Source organism: Cololabis saira, chromosome 18 (assembly GCF_033807715.1).
Source record: "Cololabis saira isolate AMF1-May2022 chromosome 18, fColSai1.1, whole genome shotgun sequence".
NCBI classification, from domain to species: domain Eukaryota; kingdom Metazoa; phylum Chordata; class Actinopteri; order Beloniformes; family Belonidae; genus Cololabis; species Cololabis saira.
In genome coordinates this window covers 25,175,458-25,197,641 of record NC_084604.1, presented here as the reverse complement: position 1 = coordinate 25,197,641, position 22,184 = coordinate 25,175,458, and the positions used below count along the sequence as shown (strand labels likewise).

General features: G+C 40.2%; 1 protein-coding gene across 1 annotated transcript in view; it reads left to right on the top strand.

Moving 5' to 3' along the window:
- Positions 1–13,535, top strand: part of rps6kc1 (ribosomal protein S6 kinase polypeptide 1) — a 31,343-nt gene extending 17,808 nt beyond the window's left edge. Inside the window, exons 13-16 of the mRNA XM_061746708.1 lie at positions 2,398–2,487; positions 9,433–9,515; positions 11,034–11,129; positions 11,917–13,535. Coding sequence (XP_061602692.1) covers positions 2,398–2,487; positions 9,433–9,515; positions 11,034–11,129; positions 11,917–12,018 — 371 coding nt within the window. The 3' untranslated portion in view covers positions 12,019–13,535. The remainder of the gene's footprint in view (positions 1–2,397; positions 2,488–9,432; positions 9,516–11,033; positions 11,130–11,916) is intronic.
- Positions 13,536–22,184: the final 8,649 nt, after the last annotated feature.

Genomic DNA, 22,184 nt, shown 5'->3' with positions numbered 1-22,184 from the left:
CTGCTCAGTATTATTTTGCAACCTGTGTTCCAATGTTTCTGTTGATTTGTTTGGTTCTTGTTTTCCGCCACAAAAAAAGATGATACATGCCGTTTTACAGCTTTGTCTCTAAAAACATCAGACGAGGCAAAAACAGCAGCTGCTACATAATGTGGATTCTAGTCTTGCTGGGATTTTGAAAAAAATAACTAATAACATCTATAATCCTTGTGCAGCGCTATTAACACAATTTTTTAATATAATGTTTAAAAATACTGAGCTTTGGTGCAAGACACACGAGCAAGAAGTAAAAGAAAATAACTTACACATTACTCCTGTCTAGGGTTGCAAAATTCCGGGAATTTTCAAAGTTGGAAACTTTCCATGGGAATTAACGGGAATATATGGGAATTAACGGGAATTAACGGTAATAAATAAGAAATTTACAGAATTGAAGGTTGGCCCTTAACAGGGAACTTAAATATAGTTGGGGGAAATATATTGTAGCATAATCTTGGCTAAAACAACCAGATTTAATGCAAGTACACTCCTCAATCACATGCACACAGCACATTGCTTACTGCAGGGCTATTGAGGCCACACCCCCTACAGGCACTGTGCATTCCTCCATCACATGGACAGGTGATTTCTTGAAGCCTGGAGGCCACACATTTGAGCTCAAAGCACAAGACTATTGAAGCCACACATTTGAGCCCACGGACTATATAAAGTCACGTAAGTTTTGATAATATTATGGGGTAAATATATTTGATCCATAATGGTATTAATGTTTAACTTGCAAATATTAAATAAAAATGTATCAACACAGTAGCTAGCTAGCTGGTAAGTTAGGTGCTAATGTTTGGATATGATACAGTTTGTTTAAATTACCCCCAATTTCCAGTTAATTCCCATAAATTCCCAATAATTCCCATAAATTCTCATAATTCCCATAATTCCCATGGAAAGTTTCCAATTTGGAATATTTCCAAAATTCCCCAGCTTAACTTCCCATGGAAAGTTTCCGGAAATATACCGGAAATTTTCCACCCCTTTGCAACCCTACTCCTGTCACTCCATGGCAGAGGTAACAAGCCTTGGAGATTAATTTTATAGCAAAACTGAACATTATTTATTTCAAAAAGATAAATAGACATGGACAAATGTTTTTTATCATTCAAAGAATAAAGAGCCAGCAAATATCTCTGAAATAACTTGCCGTTACATTTAGTTAATTTCATCACTATTTATTCTGTTTAACACAAATAAATTGTAGTTTAAATTCTGATTAAACATAATAGTTTATACAATAAAAGCAAATAAAAATGACGCTTTAAGGTAGCCTCACAGACTTTACTTTTAACAATATTATTATGTATTTTCTATCAGAAAATACTTCCTTCAGTCACAGTTAAAAAAGTCACTAATAGGTGACAAAGCTTAAAAAAATCCCATTATATACATCTAACTGCCTTGACATTATGAGCTCCTACTGAGTTTTTAGTAGGTCTCCCTCTTGATCCCAGAAGATGTCTCATTGGAGGTGTTCTTTGTGTCTGGTACTAAGATACTATCAATATTTCCTTTGGACTCTGGTGGTAATGATGTGGGGTCTTTATGGGTTGTGCTTGCCAGTCCGTTTAGTTGTTTAGATGTTTTGTTAGGTGGTAAAAACAATACGAAAAAAAAACATTCAGACGTTCTCAAGACCCAGGGCTCCATGATATGAAAAATAATATAGTATAAAAATAAATAAGACACACACACACACTTGCAGCAGAGCCGTGCTCTGTAATAAGATGAGTGATTTTTGTCACTTTACCTGTCACTAGTTGTAATGTCATGGCTGTGTGTGATGTCTTTTTCATGTGCCCACCAAGAAGTAAATAACGTTCACCATTATCAATCAATCACTATCTAATCTATTTACAAGGGTGAAGGCTCCTCTAGAAGGAAAACTGTTGTTACCACGAGGTCACACTTTCCCCCCTGAACGACTTCTTTTGTCATCCTACAATCATCTCTCTCCAGCTCGTTATCAACAAGCATCTAATTAGCTGAGTGGCTGTTTTCGTCTCCCTGGTGGTAATTATTGTTCTAAAGGGCCCATCAACGGCCTAGTGTGGTGCATCAGTCTGGTTAGCCCTGGCTAATGGCTACGGCTACCTAATGACACCATTAGTTCTAATGATAGCGTCAACGGGTAGCCGCTAAACAGGAGTAATCGTCAGGGTTTTTGCTTGAAAAGTCCACAGAGGGATGTAGAGAGTCAGAAAGGGTTGGAGGAAGGAAACCCTCTAAAGGTGGGTGAGTCTTTTAAAAAGTTGAGTGTCTGAGAGATACTAGACTATTTTTGCAAGCGTCAAAACATCCGATCTAAGTTTTGAAAAATATGTTTTCTCTTTTCCTGTCTCATAGGTCACGTTCAACTCACTTACTTTTGTAGCTGGTGTGATGTGGAGGAGTCCTGTAACAAAGAGGCCATTACCAACATGTTCTGTGCACCAGGTGAGACACATATAAATATTAGGATTGTGCAAGATTTCAGTCTTTTAGTAGGTTCCCTTCACATTGCTACCAAACTGTCTTTGCTCCACTTAAAACTGTCTCTGTGAACTGAATGTACAGAAATGGTTTATGACAAAGCCACACCTGGGCCTGATGCAGCACACGCATGCTTCTTTAGTTAAGACCACAAGAACTTGGAATACACCATTTCTCTTTCAACCTGTGCCTTTTTAAGACAAAAAAAAAATATTTTTTTATACACATGCCTTCAAATGGCTTTAAGTTTAATTGAGCCAATTAATACAAAGCTTATAACATAAAGATTTACTTTTGTCGGATGTCTTGCTCATTTTCTCTTCCCTCTTTACCTACTTGAGTCTACTACAGTCTACTATGATCTCCACCTGTGTGCTATCTCCATTGTTGTGTCCTACATGATGCTAAATAACTTATTTTTTCTTGCATAACCCTGTTTAAAATCAGAGAGTATAGCGTTATATGTATTAGATTACATCTTTAGATTAGATTAGATTTTTAGATTAGTTCTTTGTCATTTTTATAAAACAATGAAATTAAAAGTGCCATCAGTCAGTGCTAAAAAATAAATAGATAAATACTATAGTATATACATTTATATAATAATAATATATAAAACATTTACCCACAATATAAAATGAAACAAATAACTGATTTAAAACCAATAAATAATTAAAAATAGCCTACACATGCACACAATCCTTCATATCAGTTCATAGTTTGTTTTTGCATAGATTAAGTTTAGTTACAGCTGTAGGATAAAAACTGTCTCTGAATCGATTAGTTCTTGTTTTTATTGCTCTGTACCATCTACCTGAGGGCAACAGTGCAAACAGAGATGTGATATGTTCTGCCTTTTTAATACAGCGGTCGCTGAGTAAGTCCTCCAGTCCTCCAATGCTGCTCCAGAGAGCAGTTTTCCTTGATATTATACTTTCTGACGACCCTCAGGAAGTACAGTCTTTGCTGGGCCTTTTTTGTCACCCCAGGAAGCCATGCATCTCCATGCCCTCACAACGCCAAAGTGTTTCATAGATCACATTGCACGCTACAGATCACAAGCAGTCTCTATATTTGGTTTCAATACTTCTTTCTTGCATTTATTCATCTTTTGTAAACAAGGTTTTAGTTTTAAGATGTTTGTGTATGTGTCTGTGTTCTTTTGTACCTTGAGGGAAGTTTGCCCTTCATGGTGAACTATGATAATGGTGAATGTGCTTCACTTTGTTAAACATTGTCAAGGGTTTTTCTTCTCTAAACCAAAGGATATGATAATCATATGCCTCTCTTTCTACAAAGTTCCAGGCTTTCAAGTATGCTGAGTTCACCAGCACACTTTTTTTGTCTATTTCTTCAAACGTACCAAAGTGTTCAGTGCGTGGTGTCTCTCAATAAGTTTTATACACTTTACGTGCATGAATGAAGAAAACATTTTGAGCCTGTTCCTTTAAAACATGGGAAACAAGTAGCTGTTCTTTCTAGACATGAACACAATATAAAGATGGTTGAAAAGCTAAACTTGAAGACGTTTTTCTCTTCTTCCCCGTCAGCAGCGAGGCTGCCCTGTAGAGGGCAGTGTTGTGCAGCAGTCAGCAGTAAGCCCTGGGTGTTTTTCCCAGCTGACTTGTGGCAGCTCTGGCATGCTGTTTAAAAGCTGCCTAAAACAAACTGCTGCTAGACTACGGCATCGAGTTCCTACTTAGCACTTCTGTGTGCGGGGGGTGGGGGGCCGAGGCGCGGCAGGTGGAGCATTTGTGTTAGAGTACATATGTACAAGCTTTAGACATCAAAAGGTGGCTAATTTTTCAGTATTCCAGAACTGGAAGCATATGGCAGAATGGGAATGGCAGCACGCTTGGACTGCTGGATATGTTTAATTTAATCTTTATTGAATATTCAGAATGGATGACAGCTAACTGAAAACACTGGAGGCTCTGAGAGATGCAGACTATATAATGACCCATATGTTCATTCCCTTTTCTCAGTCCAGGATTGAAATCCTCCTTGTGTCTAGAAAGTGCAACATTATACTTTTACAATAAATCTGAATGCAACAAATGCTCCGCTAATATACAAAGTATTCATTTTGGCCTGTTTTAAAAGCTTACTACAAGGAATATAAGCATTTTGAGGCATATATTTTTAGTAGGCTGCGCTAGATGAGCCATAGAGACAAGAGTAAATCTCAGAGTCAGATTTAAACTGCATTATTCATAAAACCAAAGTGCTGACCAGAGACATGCACACTAGTCACCGCTGTGCAACAAATGTCTTTTTATTCCTGGACAGCAGGAACTGCTTGTTGAATCAAAATTGAATTCTGAAAAAACAAAAGATGTTTGAGTTGACTCCCAGAAGTTATTAAGTATTTCAAAGCAAAACACGGCCACTAAAAGTGTCGCAGCTCTCTGCAAACGGACTTACCCCACATCAGATAGGAAAGATCTTGATTGTCGGACCACTTGAGTCCATGTGGATTATTGAATGTAATTCACATTAGCTGCCAGCAGGGGGCGTGCTGTGCTGCTGTGAAATGAAACGATCACTTGGACTGACTGCTTTACTCACAGACAGGGACCTTTCTCTCTTTTTCTGGTTTCTCATTCTATCCATTTTCATGACATATTCAGTCATAAGCACACATTGTAAAGTAATGGCTATCCCTCACTTTTCTTGATTGTCTTTTTTTTTTTTACTTTACTCATGTTCAGCGTGTCACCTCACACAGACGCACTGATGCAGAGGTTAGTGAGTGTGTGTCTCTCCTGCCCTTGTTATGTATTGCTGTTTATCCAGACAGGGTCAGCTCCAGCAACGGCTTCATTCCTGATGACAGATTTATGACTGTTTGCCAGAAACCTAGCAGGGGGCCTGCTCGACTGAATGCGCCCGTGTGTATATGCGTGCACATGCGAGCGAGCGTGTTAGAAGAAGGGCAGCATGTTTTTAAAACACACATATTCACACCCAAAAAACATGGGAGTGTACTTGGAAAATACAGTGACAGGATATTAATCCGTTCATCCTGCACATGTGCTTATTTATTTTCTCACCATTTTGTCATTAGTCATAAACATCAGATGGCTAATGTTTTGTTTCCTGATAAGAAAAAAAAAAGTTAAGTTTCTATAGCAGGTCCAGCTTTAATCAGAAATGAGAATTGTTTATTGTTTGTTTTAGAAGGAAGCAAGGACAAAACTGATTGTCTTCATCAACTAAGAAAGGGGAAATTCAGTTTTCTTCCTCTCTGAGGTAACAAGGCAGATACTGAGGACTCCATCATGTTTTGTGATCCTTTTACCTATTCAGCCATATACGATCTCATGACAGATAAGATATTGTTCCCCTTCTGACTGAGCTGCCATCTCATTGTTTTGAAAGGCTTTTCAAGGAAGATGTTGGACACTGACTGTACTTCTGCTTTATTATTTGACTATTTGTATTTTGAGTTTACTGTGAAGGCACATAACAGGTTTGTTTAAGGGCTGTTTTGAATAGATATTTTATCTGGCCATTACAACCGTCTCCCCAGAAGGCAGGAACGCTCGTGATAAGGCACTTACCTGTTTCGGTTCCGGAGGTATAATTATGCAGATGCACACATTTATTTAATAATAAGTCCAGGTTTGACTTTACCTCCCATTCTACATTGAGTTGATGCACTAGTGACAGGATGTGGCAGACTTTCTTTGCTTTGTAATGATAATATTGAAAATAATTAGTATCGTCTGAAGGAGAAACAACAGTTGGTGCTCACCCTCAGTCTGAACAGGTTGCTGAGTGACTGCACACCTTGAGAAGGCCGTTGAATGTTGGCCATTGAACGAATACAGTCAGTCAAGTTTTTATGTCCTCTGTGTTACGGATGTGACATAAAAATGCAACTTAATTCTTAACACATCTGTCTAAACTTTGAGGGCCCGATTTACTAAGATCCTAAATAAAGAGTAATAAATTGCGTGTGCACTGAAAAAGTTTCCGCGTGCTGCTGTTGTGTGTTTTGCGGGTGATCAACTAAGATTGCGTGCGTAATTGATAACAGGTGCAAACAGCAGTATTTAAATGAGGTGATGCACGTCTTAAGGTTTGCGAGCGCAAACTTTGCGCCATGGAGTCTGGATGGAAAGCAGGATATAGTCGCAAGCGCAAAATGAAATTTGACGCGGTGGAGTTACAAATATTAGTGGAAGAGGCAAATAAACACATTCATGAACTACAGCAAAGACATTTAAACATTACCAAAAGAAACGCAATATCGGAGAAAATCTGCGATAGAATAAATGCAGTTATAAGACAAAAAGAACGGCAGATGAGGTTAAAACAGAGTCGGCGGCAGAACAGATCTAATTGGGGGGCACATAATAACCAGCGATGTAAATGCTTAATATGAGTTTGCCATCAACGATCACAGCAAACCAGTTTCAATTATACAACATACTGCAAAATCTCTTTTTTTATACACACGCAAACCTTTAGTAAATCAGGCCCTGAGTGTCATCTTCATTAACATATTCTAACAGACATTTTCCTTTAAATTTTATTAATTTTTTATTAATTGTTTTACAAATTTAAAACCCATTTATGACACTTTTTCAATGTCTTTATGCAAAAGGATTTATAATACATTATTGGATAGTATTTCACAGAAAAGTTTGCTGTGAAGCACCAAACACAAACCTTTCCTTTCCTATCTGAATATACTTGACTTCCTCTTTCAGTGATGACCGTCAGTTATGATTTTAGGGAAGTCTGTCAAAGAGGAGAAGAGGGAAAGTTCCTTATGACCCCCGTGAGGGCGGAGATGGACTGTGATTAAGATACAAAGCAGAAGGGAAGTGCATTGTTGAGGGGAAAAGGAAGGAGAAGAGGCCTCGAAGCAAACACGTTGAATTGTCTTGTTGTATTTGCACACCTTTGTAACCTTTTAATTTCTTTGAATTCTTTTTTTTTTTTTGGTCCATCTTCTGTTTAAGACAGAAAATGCCAGGTTAAGTGCAGGTATGTGGCGATTGTGAGATGTACACATAATGTACTGCACTGTAACAATGGGCTTTGTATGACCCATGGCCTGTGGATGCAGTTAATTCTCCCTTCCCATCCTCTTTTTCTCTATCTCGTTTGCTCCCTTCCTCGCTCTGACAGAGCGGTAAGTGTAGCCAGCACCACTGTAATCTCCCCGCAGCTCCTTAGACATTAATCCATTGTGACGACATCGACCTTGCTCTAAGATGTGTGTGTGTGTGTGTGTGTGTCCAGTATCTTCCCTCCAGCTCATAACTACACAGGTATCACTGGTCCGTTCAATGACGATCTTCTCTCCTTGGCTGTCAAAACAGTGGTCCTGGGAAGCCCTGAAGAGCGGTTGCTCAGTTGGCTGTGTGTTTGTGTGTATTTATGTGTGTGTAGCAAGCATGCAAGTTGTATCATAGCCCTCTCTAACCTTGGCTGCAAGAGAGCCACACAGACCCCTCCAGTTCTCCGCAGCCTCCAGGAGATGAAGGATCTTTTTCTAATATGGTCTCCCAGCTGAGGAGCCCGGTCCCTGGGCGCGCATGGCTGTGACCCTGGGTCCCAGCCCTCTGGGTGACCAGCTCCCCTCCCACCCTCCCACCCTCCCTCCTTCCCTCTGGAGAGCAGAGCTGAGCAGTACATGAGACCATCTGGTACCCAGTGGAGCTACCACACACAAACGCCTGTCACTCTCAGTCTCTGCGTTTTACTCCTGCCGAGTCCCTGAAGCCTTCAGTCATGACAGCTGCAAGACTGGTTGTAGATCAGAGTCTTGTAGAACGCGCTCGCGCAGTAAAACTTGGACGGAGAGGTAAAGAAGAAGTGGACAAATGTCCTATAAAATGCTCACTTCAGAGGGCTTTATTATCTTTATATCCTTCTTGTAACCTTGCTGAAAACACTGTCATCTAATCAAGGTGTATGTGGAAAGGCTCCAGTCGTACTCGGACTTTAATATTTAAAGAAGTAAAACAGTCAAATATTTTGCTCCTAAACTGTCATTTAGGAGTCAGTAGAGTTGGTTTGGACTTGTAATCCAAAAGAACAGTCCTGATGAAATACCTTTGGGGTTAATCAGTTTAGGATTTACCGTTCCTCATCTATTTCCTGGCACTTGACCAATGAAAATTATGATTAGTACTTCTGCGGGGGGAGAAAAGCCCGGCATATTAAAAGACAAAGGAAACGGCTCTCAGCCGAAGTCTTTATCAGAGCCAATTATAACCATGTTGGTAAAGAAAAGTAAAACTGTTGTGTTGAAAGGGTTTGTTAGCAAGTGTTCTTCCTTTACATTTCTTGGTGTGTGTGTTCGTTGCGCGAGTGTGTGTCCGCCATTGAGGTCAGGTCATGCAGATGGTGTGAAGTTGCGGCACAGACGGTTTCCTCAATTTAACTGCTTTTTATTATGCAAATCGGCCTTTTATGAGACACACTCTTTGCGTGTGTGTGTGTGTGTGTGTGTGTGTGTGTGTGTGTGTGTGTGTGTGTGTGTGTGTGTGTGTGTGTGTGTGTGTGTGTGTGTGTGTGTGTGTGTGTGTGTGTGTGTGTGTGTGTGTGTGTGTGTGTGTGTGTGTGTGTGTGTGTGTGTGTGTGTGTGTGTGTGTGTGTGTGTGTGTGTGTGTGTGTGTGTGAGACTGTGCTCGTGTTTTAGTGCTTATTTTCAATTTATTGAATACATTTAGTCAAATACCAAGTAATCCAAGATGCTGCTTGTAGCAGGTGTTTAATGTTGAGGTTGTAAAACAAAGATGCTTACAAAAGATTGTAAGTTTAAGATGAATAAACGATTTTAGTTATTTGTAATCACTTGTCTTGCCTTTGTTCTTTCCCAGCACATAAATGATTTCTCAGCTTTTTAATTTAGCCATTCTTTCTCTTCCACGTTTTTCCTGTTTTTAGAGGTGGGAGGCATCAGTGAGGAGACGGTGTCATGTGACTGGTGGAGTTTGGGCGCCGTTCTGTTTGAGCTCCTAACAGGCACGGTGAGTCAAAAAGTACAAAAAGCAGTTTTTTAAATTTTTTTATCCTTGTTGGTAAGGTGTTGTGGGATATCTGTAGGTGTCTTGGCTTTCAACTCTCTCACACTCTTTATGGTTGTGCCAGGTTGTGTGTGATTCTGCACACGTGTCTGTATGTGTTTGAGTGGGTGGAAATTTTGATGTGTGTGTGTGTGTGAGTGTGTGTGTTGATGAGTGTGTGTGTTGATGAGTGTGAGGTGCGTCTTGGCTGTGGTCTCTTACTCTGGTTCTCGGGGAGTGCCAGGGGTGTCGGTGTGACTTTCTCCCCCAGCCTGAGCTCCATCTGCTGGGCCATTGGGTCAGCTCTCGCAGGGCTGCTTTGCTGGCTCCCGGAGCAGCGTTGGGCTTGGAGCTCGCTGACCTCGGATCAGCATGGAAGGTGAAGACCCGGGCAGCTCTCAAGGTGCCGCAGCTTGGCTGGTCCTAGATCAGAGGGAGCATCTTTCAAGACAGACTCGGGAGGAACGGGAGCATTGCATCGCTTTTTGAAATAAGATAAAAATGTATTGTCACTACATGCATATATTAATTAGAACTTGCTCCCCTTGAAACACAAATACACACACACAATGGCATAGTTATCCACTGTCAGTTTCCCCTCTAATTTTTCCATCGGAATACATTGTGATTATCAGCTTCATCAGCGGTCCAGACCTCAGGCTGTTGTGTTTGACGCTATACTTCTGCTTACCTGAGTTTTACACACGCATACTGTACAAGAGGAAAAAAAAAACCTCAGTCACACAGATGTCTCCTTTGATAATTATGTCTCTGTACAACCCTGGCAAGAATAAACACATGCAGGCACACATAGTGTCTCTTGATCCTTGCAGGATAAGATCTTGCCTGGAGCAATCTTAACTGCAGCTAGGAACGCAGCCAGAACTCCTGCAGCACCTTTGAGGAGAGGGAGAGAGGCAGCAGCCCAAACTGATAAAAAAAAACAAAAAAAAAACACACAAACAGAGCCTGGCTCTGTCTCACTCTGTTCTAGCCTTTCTAGTTTGTCACTGTAGGTGGGTTTTTTGCAGCATGCAGAGATTAGTCAACAATATATCCGTATTGTGTGGGTAAGGAAAGCATTGCAGAAGTTTCTCCTTAATTAAACCGATTTAGAGAGGGTTTGCTTTGGTAAAACCACGAGAGAGTCTTGTCATATTTACTATCTATTAACTGTTGTACCTTCCAATAAGCCGAATGGAGAACAAACCTAGCAAAAGTAATAATGTTTTTATTTTTCCTGTGACTTCAACTGTCGGATACCCACAACATTTCCAAGAACGATCAACAGCGGTGACATCATGACTTTGTTGTCGGTAGAATCAGTGTTGTTTCAGGTGCTCCGACTCTTTGGTCTCCTCCTGTTTGTCCAGCTCTGGCGCTCTAACGTCGACTTAGGCTCCGTGGGTGTCAGGACGTCCCGTGTTTTGCACCGATGGTAATCTGCCCCTCTTCTTTCCACTTCTCCTTCTCTCTGAACAGTCTCTGCTGCGGTGTCATCCAGCGGGAATCGGTCGCCACACAGCTCTCAACGTGCCAGAGTCTGTCTCAGAGGAGGCCAGGTCTCTGCTGGAGCAGGTGAGAGTCTCAGTTCATCTCAGTCAGGGAGTCCCAAGTTAGTCAAGTTAGTAGCTCTCTTAGAGGGTGAGTTTACAGTTCTCAAATTGGTTTACACAAGTTTAAGGGTTCAAAACTGGAAGGTGAGGAATTTATTTTAAAAATGAGTGGCCAGCTCATAACATTACCTTCTGTGAAATTGATTTTTTGCAGTATTTTCTATAGAGAAACAATGATTAGTGAATAATTGCAAAAATAGTATTATAGGAATTACTACTTTGACTTGCTACAGCTATTAATGATTGAGTTAGATATCCACATATAAAAACTAGCAATGTATGTTTATTTATCCGTCATAATCTCTATATTATCATACAGATTATGACGACAGATATTCAGTTGTACGCTGCTCCTGATGGATATGTCCTTAATAACAGCGCTGGCACCACGCTGATATCTTAAATCTAATTACAAATCTTCAGAACTGATTATCTCTAGATTTACATTAATATGTGTAGCTTGGATTTTTTTCCGATGCTCAACGAAGCTCAAGTCTTATATAAACTTAGTGCGTTTGTGCTGTTGACTAAACATACAAGCAATATACTCCTGTATCCTTAACTTAAACTGTAAAATTGTTATGTGGAACAACCAGCCTGTCACAACTAATGAGCAATAAATGCTATAACTATACAGTAATTATAGTTTGTTAGTTCTTTATTCCTCAGATCAGTAGGTGTACTGCGTTATGAGCCACTCATGGTTTAACAAGCACCTGTTTCTGTTTCTGTGTTGTCCTCGTGTGCAGCTGCTCCAGTACAACCCAATGGAGAGACTGGGGGCAGGTGTGGGAGGAGTGGACGACATCAAGTCCCACCCCTTCTTTGCCACAGTGGACTGGCCCAAATAAACCCATGCATTGTGGTACTGTGGAAACCAAAGTTGCATGATGGGAAACTTGCTGTCCCGATTCTGCTCTCTTCCAAATCAACACAGAAGCGTAAAATATACTCCATCTATAACATGCACCTCCACCCAAATCTGTTAATGTGTGCGGTCCTTCAGTTCAAACGTTGTTGGATTTTACACAAAGCTTAACAAGCAGCAGTCTTCCTTGTTTTTTTTCTTTTTTAAATCTCCAATACTAACATTTTTGGTGCAGGAAAGACTTGATACACGTGTTGCAATAAGTTTTTACAGCCAGTGTGTTTTCTAAGTCCTGATCCACTACAACACTGTTGCTGCTGTTACACTCGTTCAGTCACCGCGAGCCTAAATCGTACGAACAACTGACTGGCGGCCTCTCGGTGTCCTCGTGTACAGTACTGCATTCATGAGGTACTGTAAAGTATCCGCTCAAAGTGGAACTGGCTGGAGACACCTTCCTGCATTACACCACTTCCCTCCGTGAGATTTATTTAGTTCCTCTTGGAGCGCAACAAGATCACTAGAAGGGTCTGTCTTGCTTTGATCTACCAAAGCGAGACAGTTGAAAACCAGCCTACGTTTAGTAACATAGATGGACTCTATGCAAGGGGAAGGAGATGGACATGGGAGATGGATGTTGTTGACTTTAGTCGTATAGTAAATATTATTTTGTAGATTATAGCTGGAAAGAGAGTCGGGTGAAAACACTTGAAGCCTCTGTCTTCACAGACGGTGAGTTTTCAGTCGAGAGAGAATAAAAAAAAAAAAAGCCTCAGTGATTTTTGTAAATGCTCCCTTTTACAGTTTGAAGATGTTTTTTATGAAAACTCCCTGCACTATACAACCCTGCATTTTGTCCATGTAGGATTATGATTCATGTTATCTATTTAATACAATTAAAAAAAAATATATTGAAAAATTAACTATGTGTCATGTAAAAATGCATTTTTAAGAATGTTGTACTGAGCAATTATACGCCAAGGTGTCGAAGTCTTGATTACGTCCAAGTTGTCAATCATTTATTACCACATAAGTCAAGGTGTTATTTGATTGTGTTTTATGTTGTAATAACACATCAACTAACTTGCCACAAATGTCAAAAAGCTGATTTTTGTATCTGCTGTGAGTGGTTTACATTTCTTTTTTAATTTTTTTTTTTTATAGTTATATCTGCCATATATGACATTTTGTATAATCACGATGCGTTTGGGAGTTGTGGCAGCATATACAACAACTCTGATATATTTGTCCAATCAGTACTCGGATAATTAGTCCACTCTCGACGCTAAACTACTGTTCTCCGTATCAAGCATGGCGGCTAAAACATTGTGTAACTTGCCAGTTTCATGTTCCACTTGTTAACCTTTTTATTTTAATTTTTTTCTATAAATCAGTCATTCACATTACTATGGCATCAAATATTTGTATTTCTTTAATGCACACTGTGCTTTTGTGTCAGTGCACTCTGGAAAACAATAAAACCCACCTGGATGAGTCGCAGTGATGTTGCTTCTTGTGCAGATGCACGCTGCGCTGTTTGGACCGAGGCGAGAACTTGTCTTACCCGCGGGACGGATGATGCTTCTAGAAAGCTGCTGTCGCTCCGGTTTAGTGTCGCCGTGACTGTAATGTGAGGCGGCACACAGACGTGAAGGCACACGTGATCGCAGCATAGCTGATGCCCAGCAGTTAGCAGATACAAAGGGCACATTTGGAGAGCAATTACAGTTTCTCTGTCCTGTTGCTGTTCCTGAATGTGTTACTACAAGTTTCTAACGCAGCGAAAACAAGGCAGATCCACAGAGGGAGGCTTTGGTCTGATATGACTGATCTTTAATATTTAAATCTAAGGGAACTTAAAGGAAACTTGTTTATTAATCTTGACTTTGGGGGCTTTAATGTGAAAGCCAGGAGGCTGTCACAAAGGTTCAAAAACATCCAGAAGAGCTTCCTGCTGGAGTTACAGATTATTGATGCACTGGAGTTAAGAGCAGTTTAATTTTGCATAAACACCTGAATCCAGGAGCCATACTGTGCCCAAATGTAGAAATACCTTCCTAAACTTAACATGTTCTGTGTTGTTTGCATTGTCTTTGAATAGATTAAAATGTCGTTTAGAACATTTCCAGGTCAAACCAAAGCACTTCTTGTTTGTTCATCTAGTTTTACAGATGAAACAAGCAAAATAGGATTTAAGCTCAGTTTTGATGTCACTAATATTCCAAATAAGGACAAAGCTAGCCTGCTTTAACTTAGTTAGTTAGGCAGCCTGATCATTTATATTTACAGTCATGAAACAATAAGTACTCCTATCAGTTTTCGGTATCAGTAATAATGATTTATTTTAACACTTTACCAGCTGTTTAAAATAGTTAAATACAATCCCAGATGGACAGAAACAGGTGATTACGGTGTTTCAAGATTTATTTTCCAAGCATTAAGTCCAAATAAAGAATCAGGGTGTGCAAAAACTAAGTATGAGCTGACTGCTGGAACTACGTGGAACATGTTCAGACCAACTCCAAATGTCACACAGGGACATCAGTCGGTACTCACGGACATAAAGGGGGGAAGAAATCCAACCTTTAGTTACAAAGAACTAGCATGGCTTTTTTGGGAGGCGACATTGAAGCACTGCTGAGGTTTGCAATGTTGCTTCTGAACCAACCACAAGTCTTTTCGGTACGGACCAGAGTAAAGCAGATATAACACACTGTTTGGTGACACCCAGAACATCATGTAACTGTAAAGCACAGGGGTTGATGATGATTTAGACTTGTTTTGATGTACAGTATTTCTTGTCGAACATGAGTTCATGGTTTATTTTGTTCAGTAAATAATGACACTGTAATATGTGTTGTTCTTCTGAATGTGTATTTCCCCAATTTTAAGACCTGGTAAGGACTACATTATTATTTTTAGTTATTCCGTAAAATGTCCTGATATATAAAGTATCTTAAATTGATACTGTGTGTAACTTTTGTCATGCCGAGCCCATCTGAGAGATAAAGAGGCGGAGCAACGGGACCGTGTATGTAGTTGTGGGCTCCATGTGCACTGGCTGCACTGGTTCAGCTACACGGATGAAGAAAGGACATGGGCCCAGAGTGGATGTTTTATGTGGGGGACACTTAAGCAGTCCATTTATATCTCACCTGGGTTATTGTTGTATCTGTGGTAGTTTTGACCCATTTCATGTTGATATGTTTAATTATTAGTTTATTAATGAATGATTATTAATGTAATTATTATTACATAACCTGGATATTGTGGGGGTCTTGGGATTCATTCAATTCTATTAAAGATGAATGAACATTGTCATACTGTGACAGCTGTTTGGAAAATCATCTGCTGATACAAAGATTTAAAAACTGAGCAGAACTTCCGCGGTTCCTCCCCTGAAGAGGATGGTGAAGGCAGAGAAATAACTAAGGTGCAGTGGAACTTCATACATCCTTTCAAATAAACCTGTTTGTTTTTCCCTCACATGCTTTATTTGAAGTTCGTTCCTCACAGTGGATAGGTGCGGTTGCACCAGCGGCACCGAGATTATCGTAGGGACACGACTAAAAATACTGTGAGGCATGGGTGTAAAGCATGGGCGGTGGAATGACAAACCAGATCCTAAATACACCGCAGTAAATCACAAAGCCGTGTTTACAACTTCAAAAGAGTTTATGTTTTATACGTTAAGTGAAAATGAGATGGATTAGAACCCTCGTGGGTCCATATTTATGGGGTGTCAATCTTTTCCATAAAACTTGAAACAACAGTTCCATAAATGTAGATAGCAGATACTGTATGTATGTAGACGGCTTGAACAGATACTTACATCCTGAACATCTTTCACATATCTGCTTCCCTTTTAAATATCATTCATATTTGAGGCTGAACGTACTGAATGTGAAAACTTCCCTGGTTTGTCTCGGTTACCTAAAGCAACACACACACACACACACACACTGTCACACACAGGTGGGGGGAGTTGTTAGCTCTGCATTCCCTTGTGTCAGCCCTAGCGCCAGGGGGTCAAGAGTCTGGGCTGATTAGTGCTTGTCATAAGACCCGTCTCACATTACACACACACTCAGGGCGAGAGGTTCACTTCAGAAGCCTGTCAATCTTACTCAGCGTAGCTATGAGATGTGCCTTCGGTGGCTTCACCGTGGCAGCAGGACCCCTGTAAGGCTGTATAATGCTCAGACCGGACGTTTCTATCAACGAAGAAAAGTCTCAAGACGTGGACTTTTTAATGCACATGGTAGAGTTGTATTTTTAGGGTTAGCACATGGTTTATGCGTCAAATCACAAAATGCTCAAATCCACGCTTTCATCCTGATGCTTTGACATCAGTTCCTCTCTGTCAAATGTATTAATACATACAGCCATTTACCAACCTTGTTAACGTTTCACCTGCAGGGCCTTCATAACGATTCAAAAGTCTGGGAGATTTCCGCAGTTCTACACATTTAGTTTAGTTTAGTTTAGTTTATTTGCACATAAAAACAACCGTTTTAAAAGTACAGACGAACAGTATGTCGAAAAAAAAGGAAATAAAAAAAAGAAACACAATATAACAGAAAATGTGCGGGAGGAACCAAAAAAACCCATAAGGGCTTGTCAAGTGGTCCTCCCATAGTGAAACAAACAAGATCTACACAAATATGTAAAACATAGGACAACTAAGGAAAATAAGCTAAATTGCTAGAAAACAAAAACAGGAATCTAATGAGGGTGTGCAGAGAAGTACTGGAAATGAATGGTTAAGGGCTAGCAAAAATGTTATTTGTTTTTTGAAAGTATTTGTACCCGAGCATTCTCTAATATGGTGTGGTAAGGTGTTCAAATAAAGAGGAACCTCTGAATCTAATGGAAAATTGGGAAAAAGTAGACCTGAAAAAGGTGGGATGGAGATTGTTTGCAGACCTAGTATTGAAGTGATGAATTTGGGAATTGAATTGAAATAAAGAATAAAAAGAGGTTGGAAGTAGCTTGTGAATGGATTGATAGACAAAAAAACAAATCTGAAAAACATTTACAGCAAAAATAGGGAGAATACTTAGGGATTGGAACAATGGGTGGATCTAGTTAGTCTATTGGAAAATGTACAGTAATCATTTTGATAAAACGTTTTTGCAGGATAAAGATACAGTTGAGGTTGCTCATGAAGGTACTTGCCCAAATGACATTGCAGTATGAAATAAGGATAAATCATAGTATAATATAAATTAATACAGATTTTTTTTGGTAATAGATGCCGTAAACGTCTGATTACTCCAATATTCTTTGCCATCTTGTTCGAGATGAGTGCAATATGATTTTTCCAAGTGAGATTTTCATCAATCATAACACCTAGAAATTTAGTTACCGTAACTCTTTCCAAAATGTTATTGGAAATATGAACATTTGGAAGGGCGTTAGTAGCTTGTTGGTTTCTAGGGGAAAATAACATGTATGAACTTTTCTTTATATTAAGTGATCATTTGTTGGCCTTGAACCAGGTGTCAACCTTGATCAATTCCATATTCATTTCAGATATTAGTTTATGACTATTGTTACCAAATACAAAAATATTGGAGTCATCTGCAAACAGAATAAAAAATACTTTAGATGATACCATGTATAGATCATTTATGTAAATAAGAAAGAGTAACAGGCCCAGAATCGATCCTTGAGGCACACCACAAGAAATCAACCTGTAATCCGAACAAGTATTACTCCAAGAAACAAATTGCTTTCTATTTGACAAATAGATTTTGAACCATAACAAACTTGAGCCACTTAAACCAAGAAGAGAACGTTTTTGTAATAATATATCATGATTGACAGTATCAAATGCCTTTGATAGATCAACAAATACTCTGAGAGTAATTTCCTTGTTATCGGCAGCTTTGGTGATGTTGTCTAGTTGGGCTCGGGCCATAGACGTGTGTTTTTTTCTGAACTCATACTGGTGATCATATAGAATATTGTTTTCATTAAGATATGTAGCCAAACAATTATAAATTAGTTTTTCTAATATTTTAGAAAAACATGGTAGGATGGATATATCGGTCTATAATTGGAAAATAATGAGGGATCATCTGCTTTAAAGAGAGGAATGACTTTAGTCCATTTAAATTGTTCGGGAAATACACCAGATTTAAGAGAGAGGTTTAAAATATGAAGGAGTGGTTTGGAGATATATGGAAGGCATTTTATGAGTATTGAGGATTTCAATTCATCATGTCCTGGTGCAGATAATTTCATTTTGTTAACAACATCAATAAGCTCAGATTCTGTGATAGGACAAAATGCAAAAGAAGATGAAGAGCTCTTAATCCCAGAGATAGACAACGGAGTCTGTGGTATCTTGTCTGCAAGTGAAGGACCAATAGTGACAAAGAAATGGTTAAATTTACCCTCTAAAGTTTTCATTTAAATCATTTTGCTGCACAAAGAGGTAAAATAGTGTAGAACAACAATGTAAAAATGAAGATTAGGGAAGTTTCAAAGCGGATTTAAACACCAGACATTTGCTTGAACTTCTCACTTCAGTAATCATCTTTTGACACCAAATGTATTTGTGACCCAGTTTAGTGGATCCAATCAGCCAGGTTCGGGACACTGAACTGAGGTGAACTGTACATTTCACAAACAACCCCCCCAATAAAACAAAAAACAAACGAAGTGACAACCCACTGCAAGCTGAAGATTTTTACGAGTGATGCACTCTCATGAACTGAACTTCCTTTCCTTTTTTGGCAAATCGAGTAGCACATAGAATTGTATAGTTCAGGAACAAGAACATTTCCGTCCTGCTGAAGAATGTGTTCACTTCTTGTACTAGAACTCATTTAGTTTATGCTTTACATGCTTTCCGATGTAAGTAATGTTTGGAAGGACTTAATGAGTCTTAACATTGCTGTGCTGACACCTGAGAGCTCAGTCTACCACTCATGTGAAGCTACTCTCATTTAAAAAAAAAAACAAGATGCTCATATTTTATCTGCATGTGAAGCCACAGGGACGTCTGGTCAGAGGCGAGATTAAGAGGACGCATCAAGGACTCCCTCGGTGCAATGCAGTCTTCCCTCTCTCAGCCCTGAAAGTGTCACCAAGGCCTACAGGCTGAATTGACCTCTGAACCCCTTCTGCAACATCCTGCTGCTGCTGCCCCCCCCCCTGCTCTCTCTCTCTCTATACAGTATTTTCCCACCTCCGTTTCTACTTAAATGCACCTCCCCTCAGCTCTGCAGCCATCGCTTGCACACGGAGGCATCAGTGAGCAGGCAGCAGCCAAATGGCCTGCCCTCTGCTTCATATTGCTGGTGGTCAGGTTTTGTTTTTGTCTTTGATGGTTTGACTTTCATTCACAAAGCCCAGGAGGACTCGGATAGCCCAGGGACGGACCGACACACACACACACACACACACACACACACACACACACACACACACACACACACTCACACACACTTGCACCGAGCTGAAGAGTTCCGCTCCGAGACCCCGGGCATCTTCTCCAGCTTCTGTCAGAGCCATGATGTCATTACGAGGAGACACAATGCCTCTTCATTATCCCCCTTACACACACACACACACACACACACACACACACACACACACACACACACACACACACACACACACACACACACACACACACACACTAACTTCATGGTCAAATAAACCAGAAACAACTCGCAATAAACACACAGGTGAAAATAGCTGTAAAACAGGGAAAAACAGGTGCAGGTGCAAAAAATCTTAAAAGTGAAAGATTTATTATCATTTTTGTGGCGTATTTCTGACATTGCTTGCTGAGTTTTCAAAGTACAGCCGGAGAAGTACAATTTCTCATTCTGCAGCATAAAAGTTTCAAAGGTTTCTGTAGTATTTTAATTCAACACATAAAATGTAAATATTCTGTCAATGCAGTGCTTCTTCTCATTACATTTGCACTCATATGCAGCAGCACTTAACCGCTGAAATCAGACACAGGTGAATACATTGTGGGGCCTCTGGATTCAGTGTCCTACCCACGGACACTTTGCTATACATTTGTGAGATAGCAATACTTTTAAAAGTTATATTAAGGCAATTATACTTTATCCTGACAGTAACACAATCCACCAGATAGAACATTTTTTGTTTTTTTATGTAATGCTGCAAAAGTGACTGTGATTCTTCTTCTGAGGCCACGTTTACACATAGCCGGGTTTTTACAAAAACGGATATTTTCCCCTCTACGTTTTCAAAAATATCCTCGTTTACACGGACCCGCATGAAAACGCTGTTAAGGTGCTATGAGCAGCCAAACCTGCAGGGGGCAGTGTGACGAGAAGCGTAAGTCATGCAAGCCAATCGGAATCCTGGAAAAAAACATCAACACATCAACACGTGTGGAGCCTGAATAATATGGTTCCGCGTTAAATCAACGGCGTAGCTTGCGTACGGTGCGGGTCGCCGCGTACCCTACGCCGTAGGCTCTGCGTTGGTGTAACGCGGAACCATAAATCAGCCTTGACTGCAAGTTACTTCCAAGACGGAACGAGAGTCTTTCGTTTGGAGTGACAGAGAAGTGGAGTTACTTTTAAAGGAGCTTGAGGCTCCTTTTAAGAAATGAGACTCTCTAGCGCCACCCTTCACCACGACGGCCGTTGGGGGTACTGCAGCCAACAGTGAAGCCGGCACGGGAGAACGGGGAGAACGCACATGCAGCGTCATGTGACGTCACATCCGCAGCCCAGCGCGGGAAATTCGGGACCGAATTGCAGCACATTTTGCAGCACACTGCCTGTTCAAGGCAAAGGAGAGATACACTAGAGGGCTCATTCTTTTGGGTTTGGAACGCTTCATCTGACATTATTACTAGAAAACTTAAAATGTATACAGATTTTTTTCATAAATCCTGCCACAATCCGGCCTCAAGCTCCTTTAAGTGTGACTTTAGACGTTAAAACAGGTAAAATAAAAGAAAATATTGACGGTGGCCAAACAAATTGTAAACACAGGTCGCACAAATGATGCTGGTGACGTTTCTGTTGCATAATTTGACGTTCTGAGCCTAAATCTCCGTTTTCCTCCGTTTTCCTCCGTTTACGAGCAAACGTGAAAACAGAGTTTTTCAAAATCTCCACTTTGGCCGGAGTTTTCAGAAATGATCGTTTTTGGGGGCATTGAGCTCCGTTTTCGTGTAAACGAACGGCCAAAACGCATGAAAACGCCTCAGTTTTTGCTCAGTGTAAACGGGGCCTAAACCTGAAGCCCACTTTCTGTAGATTAAATTATTCAGAATGGCAGTAAACCTGGATTACTGGCTGCTATTGTCGAACATGACCGACACGCAAAAAGAACAAAGAAAGACATAGAAAATGTTGCTCCATTTAAAAATACAGATATAAATAAATCTCTTGTTCAGACCTTAATTAACAGTTGTAATTCCACGTGTTAAAGCAAGGTCACTACCTTTGTGCCTTAGGGTTGTCTCGCTCTTTAATCTGATCAGATAGGATACACAGAGGATCCGTGTCTTAGCTTCGCTCCTCAGGTGGAGAGGAAAAAATAGATCTCTGCGCAATGAAGTAGCAGTACGAAACAGTTCATGTGGAAGCACACAATCGGTTTCTGATTTCAGTTTCAACCACAAATTAACTAAAAATTGTCCTCGGGGGGTTAAGTGGTCTTAAAAAGATATCACCGAGCCACTGATTGAGTGCACCACACTCCCTCCACCTGCAGCGGTCCTTCATTAACTGCATGGATACAGACAGTCGTGAGCTAATTTTTGCCTCAAGACAGCACAACTGGGTCACCACCAGGCCACCGGAGAGCTTAAAGGTCTGCGAGGTCACAGTAAGTCACCCCAGCAGACTCTGCAACAAGACTAATGAATTTTCAAGCCATTCAAAAAAAAACTGAAGCACTTTGGGAAGTTGACGATTTAATTTAAAGTCCGGCATTTCACTTTGGAGCCCTCATTAAAATATACGAGGTGGCATGTTTGTTTTCTATGCACAAAAAAGGAATCTGTCCAAATCGGATCTTCGCTGTATTTTATTTTTTAAACATACTGTATATATAATGCAGAATCCATCCATCCATCCATCCATCCATCCATCCATCCATCCATCCATCCATCCATCCATCCATCCATCCATCCATCCA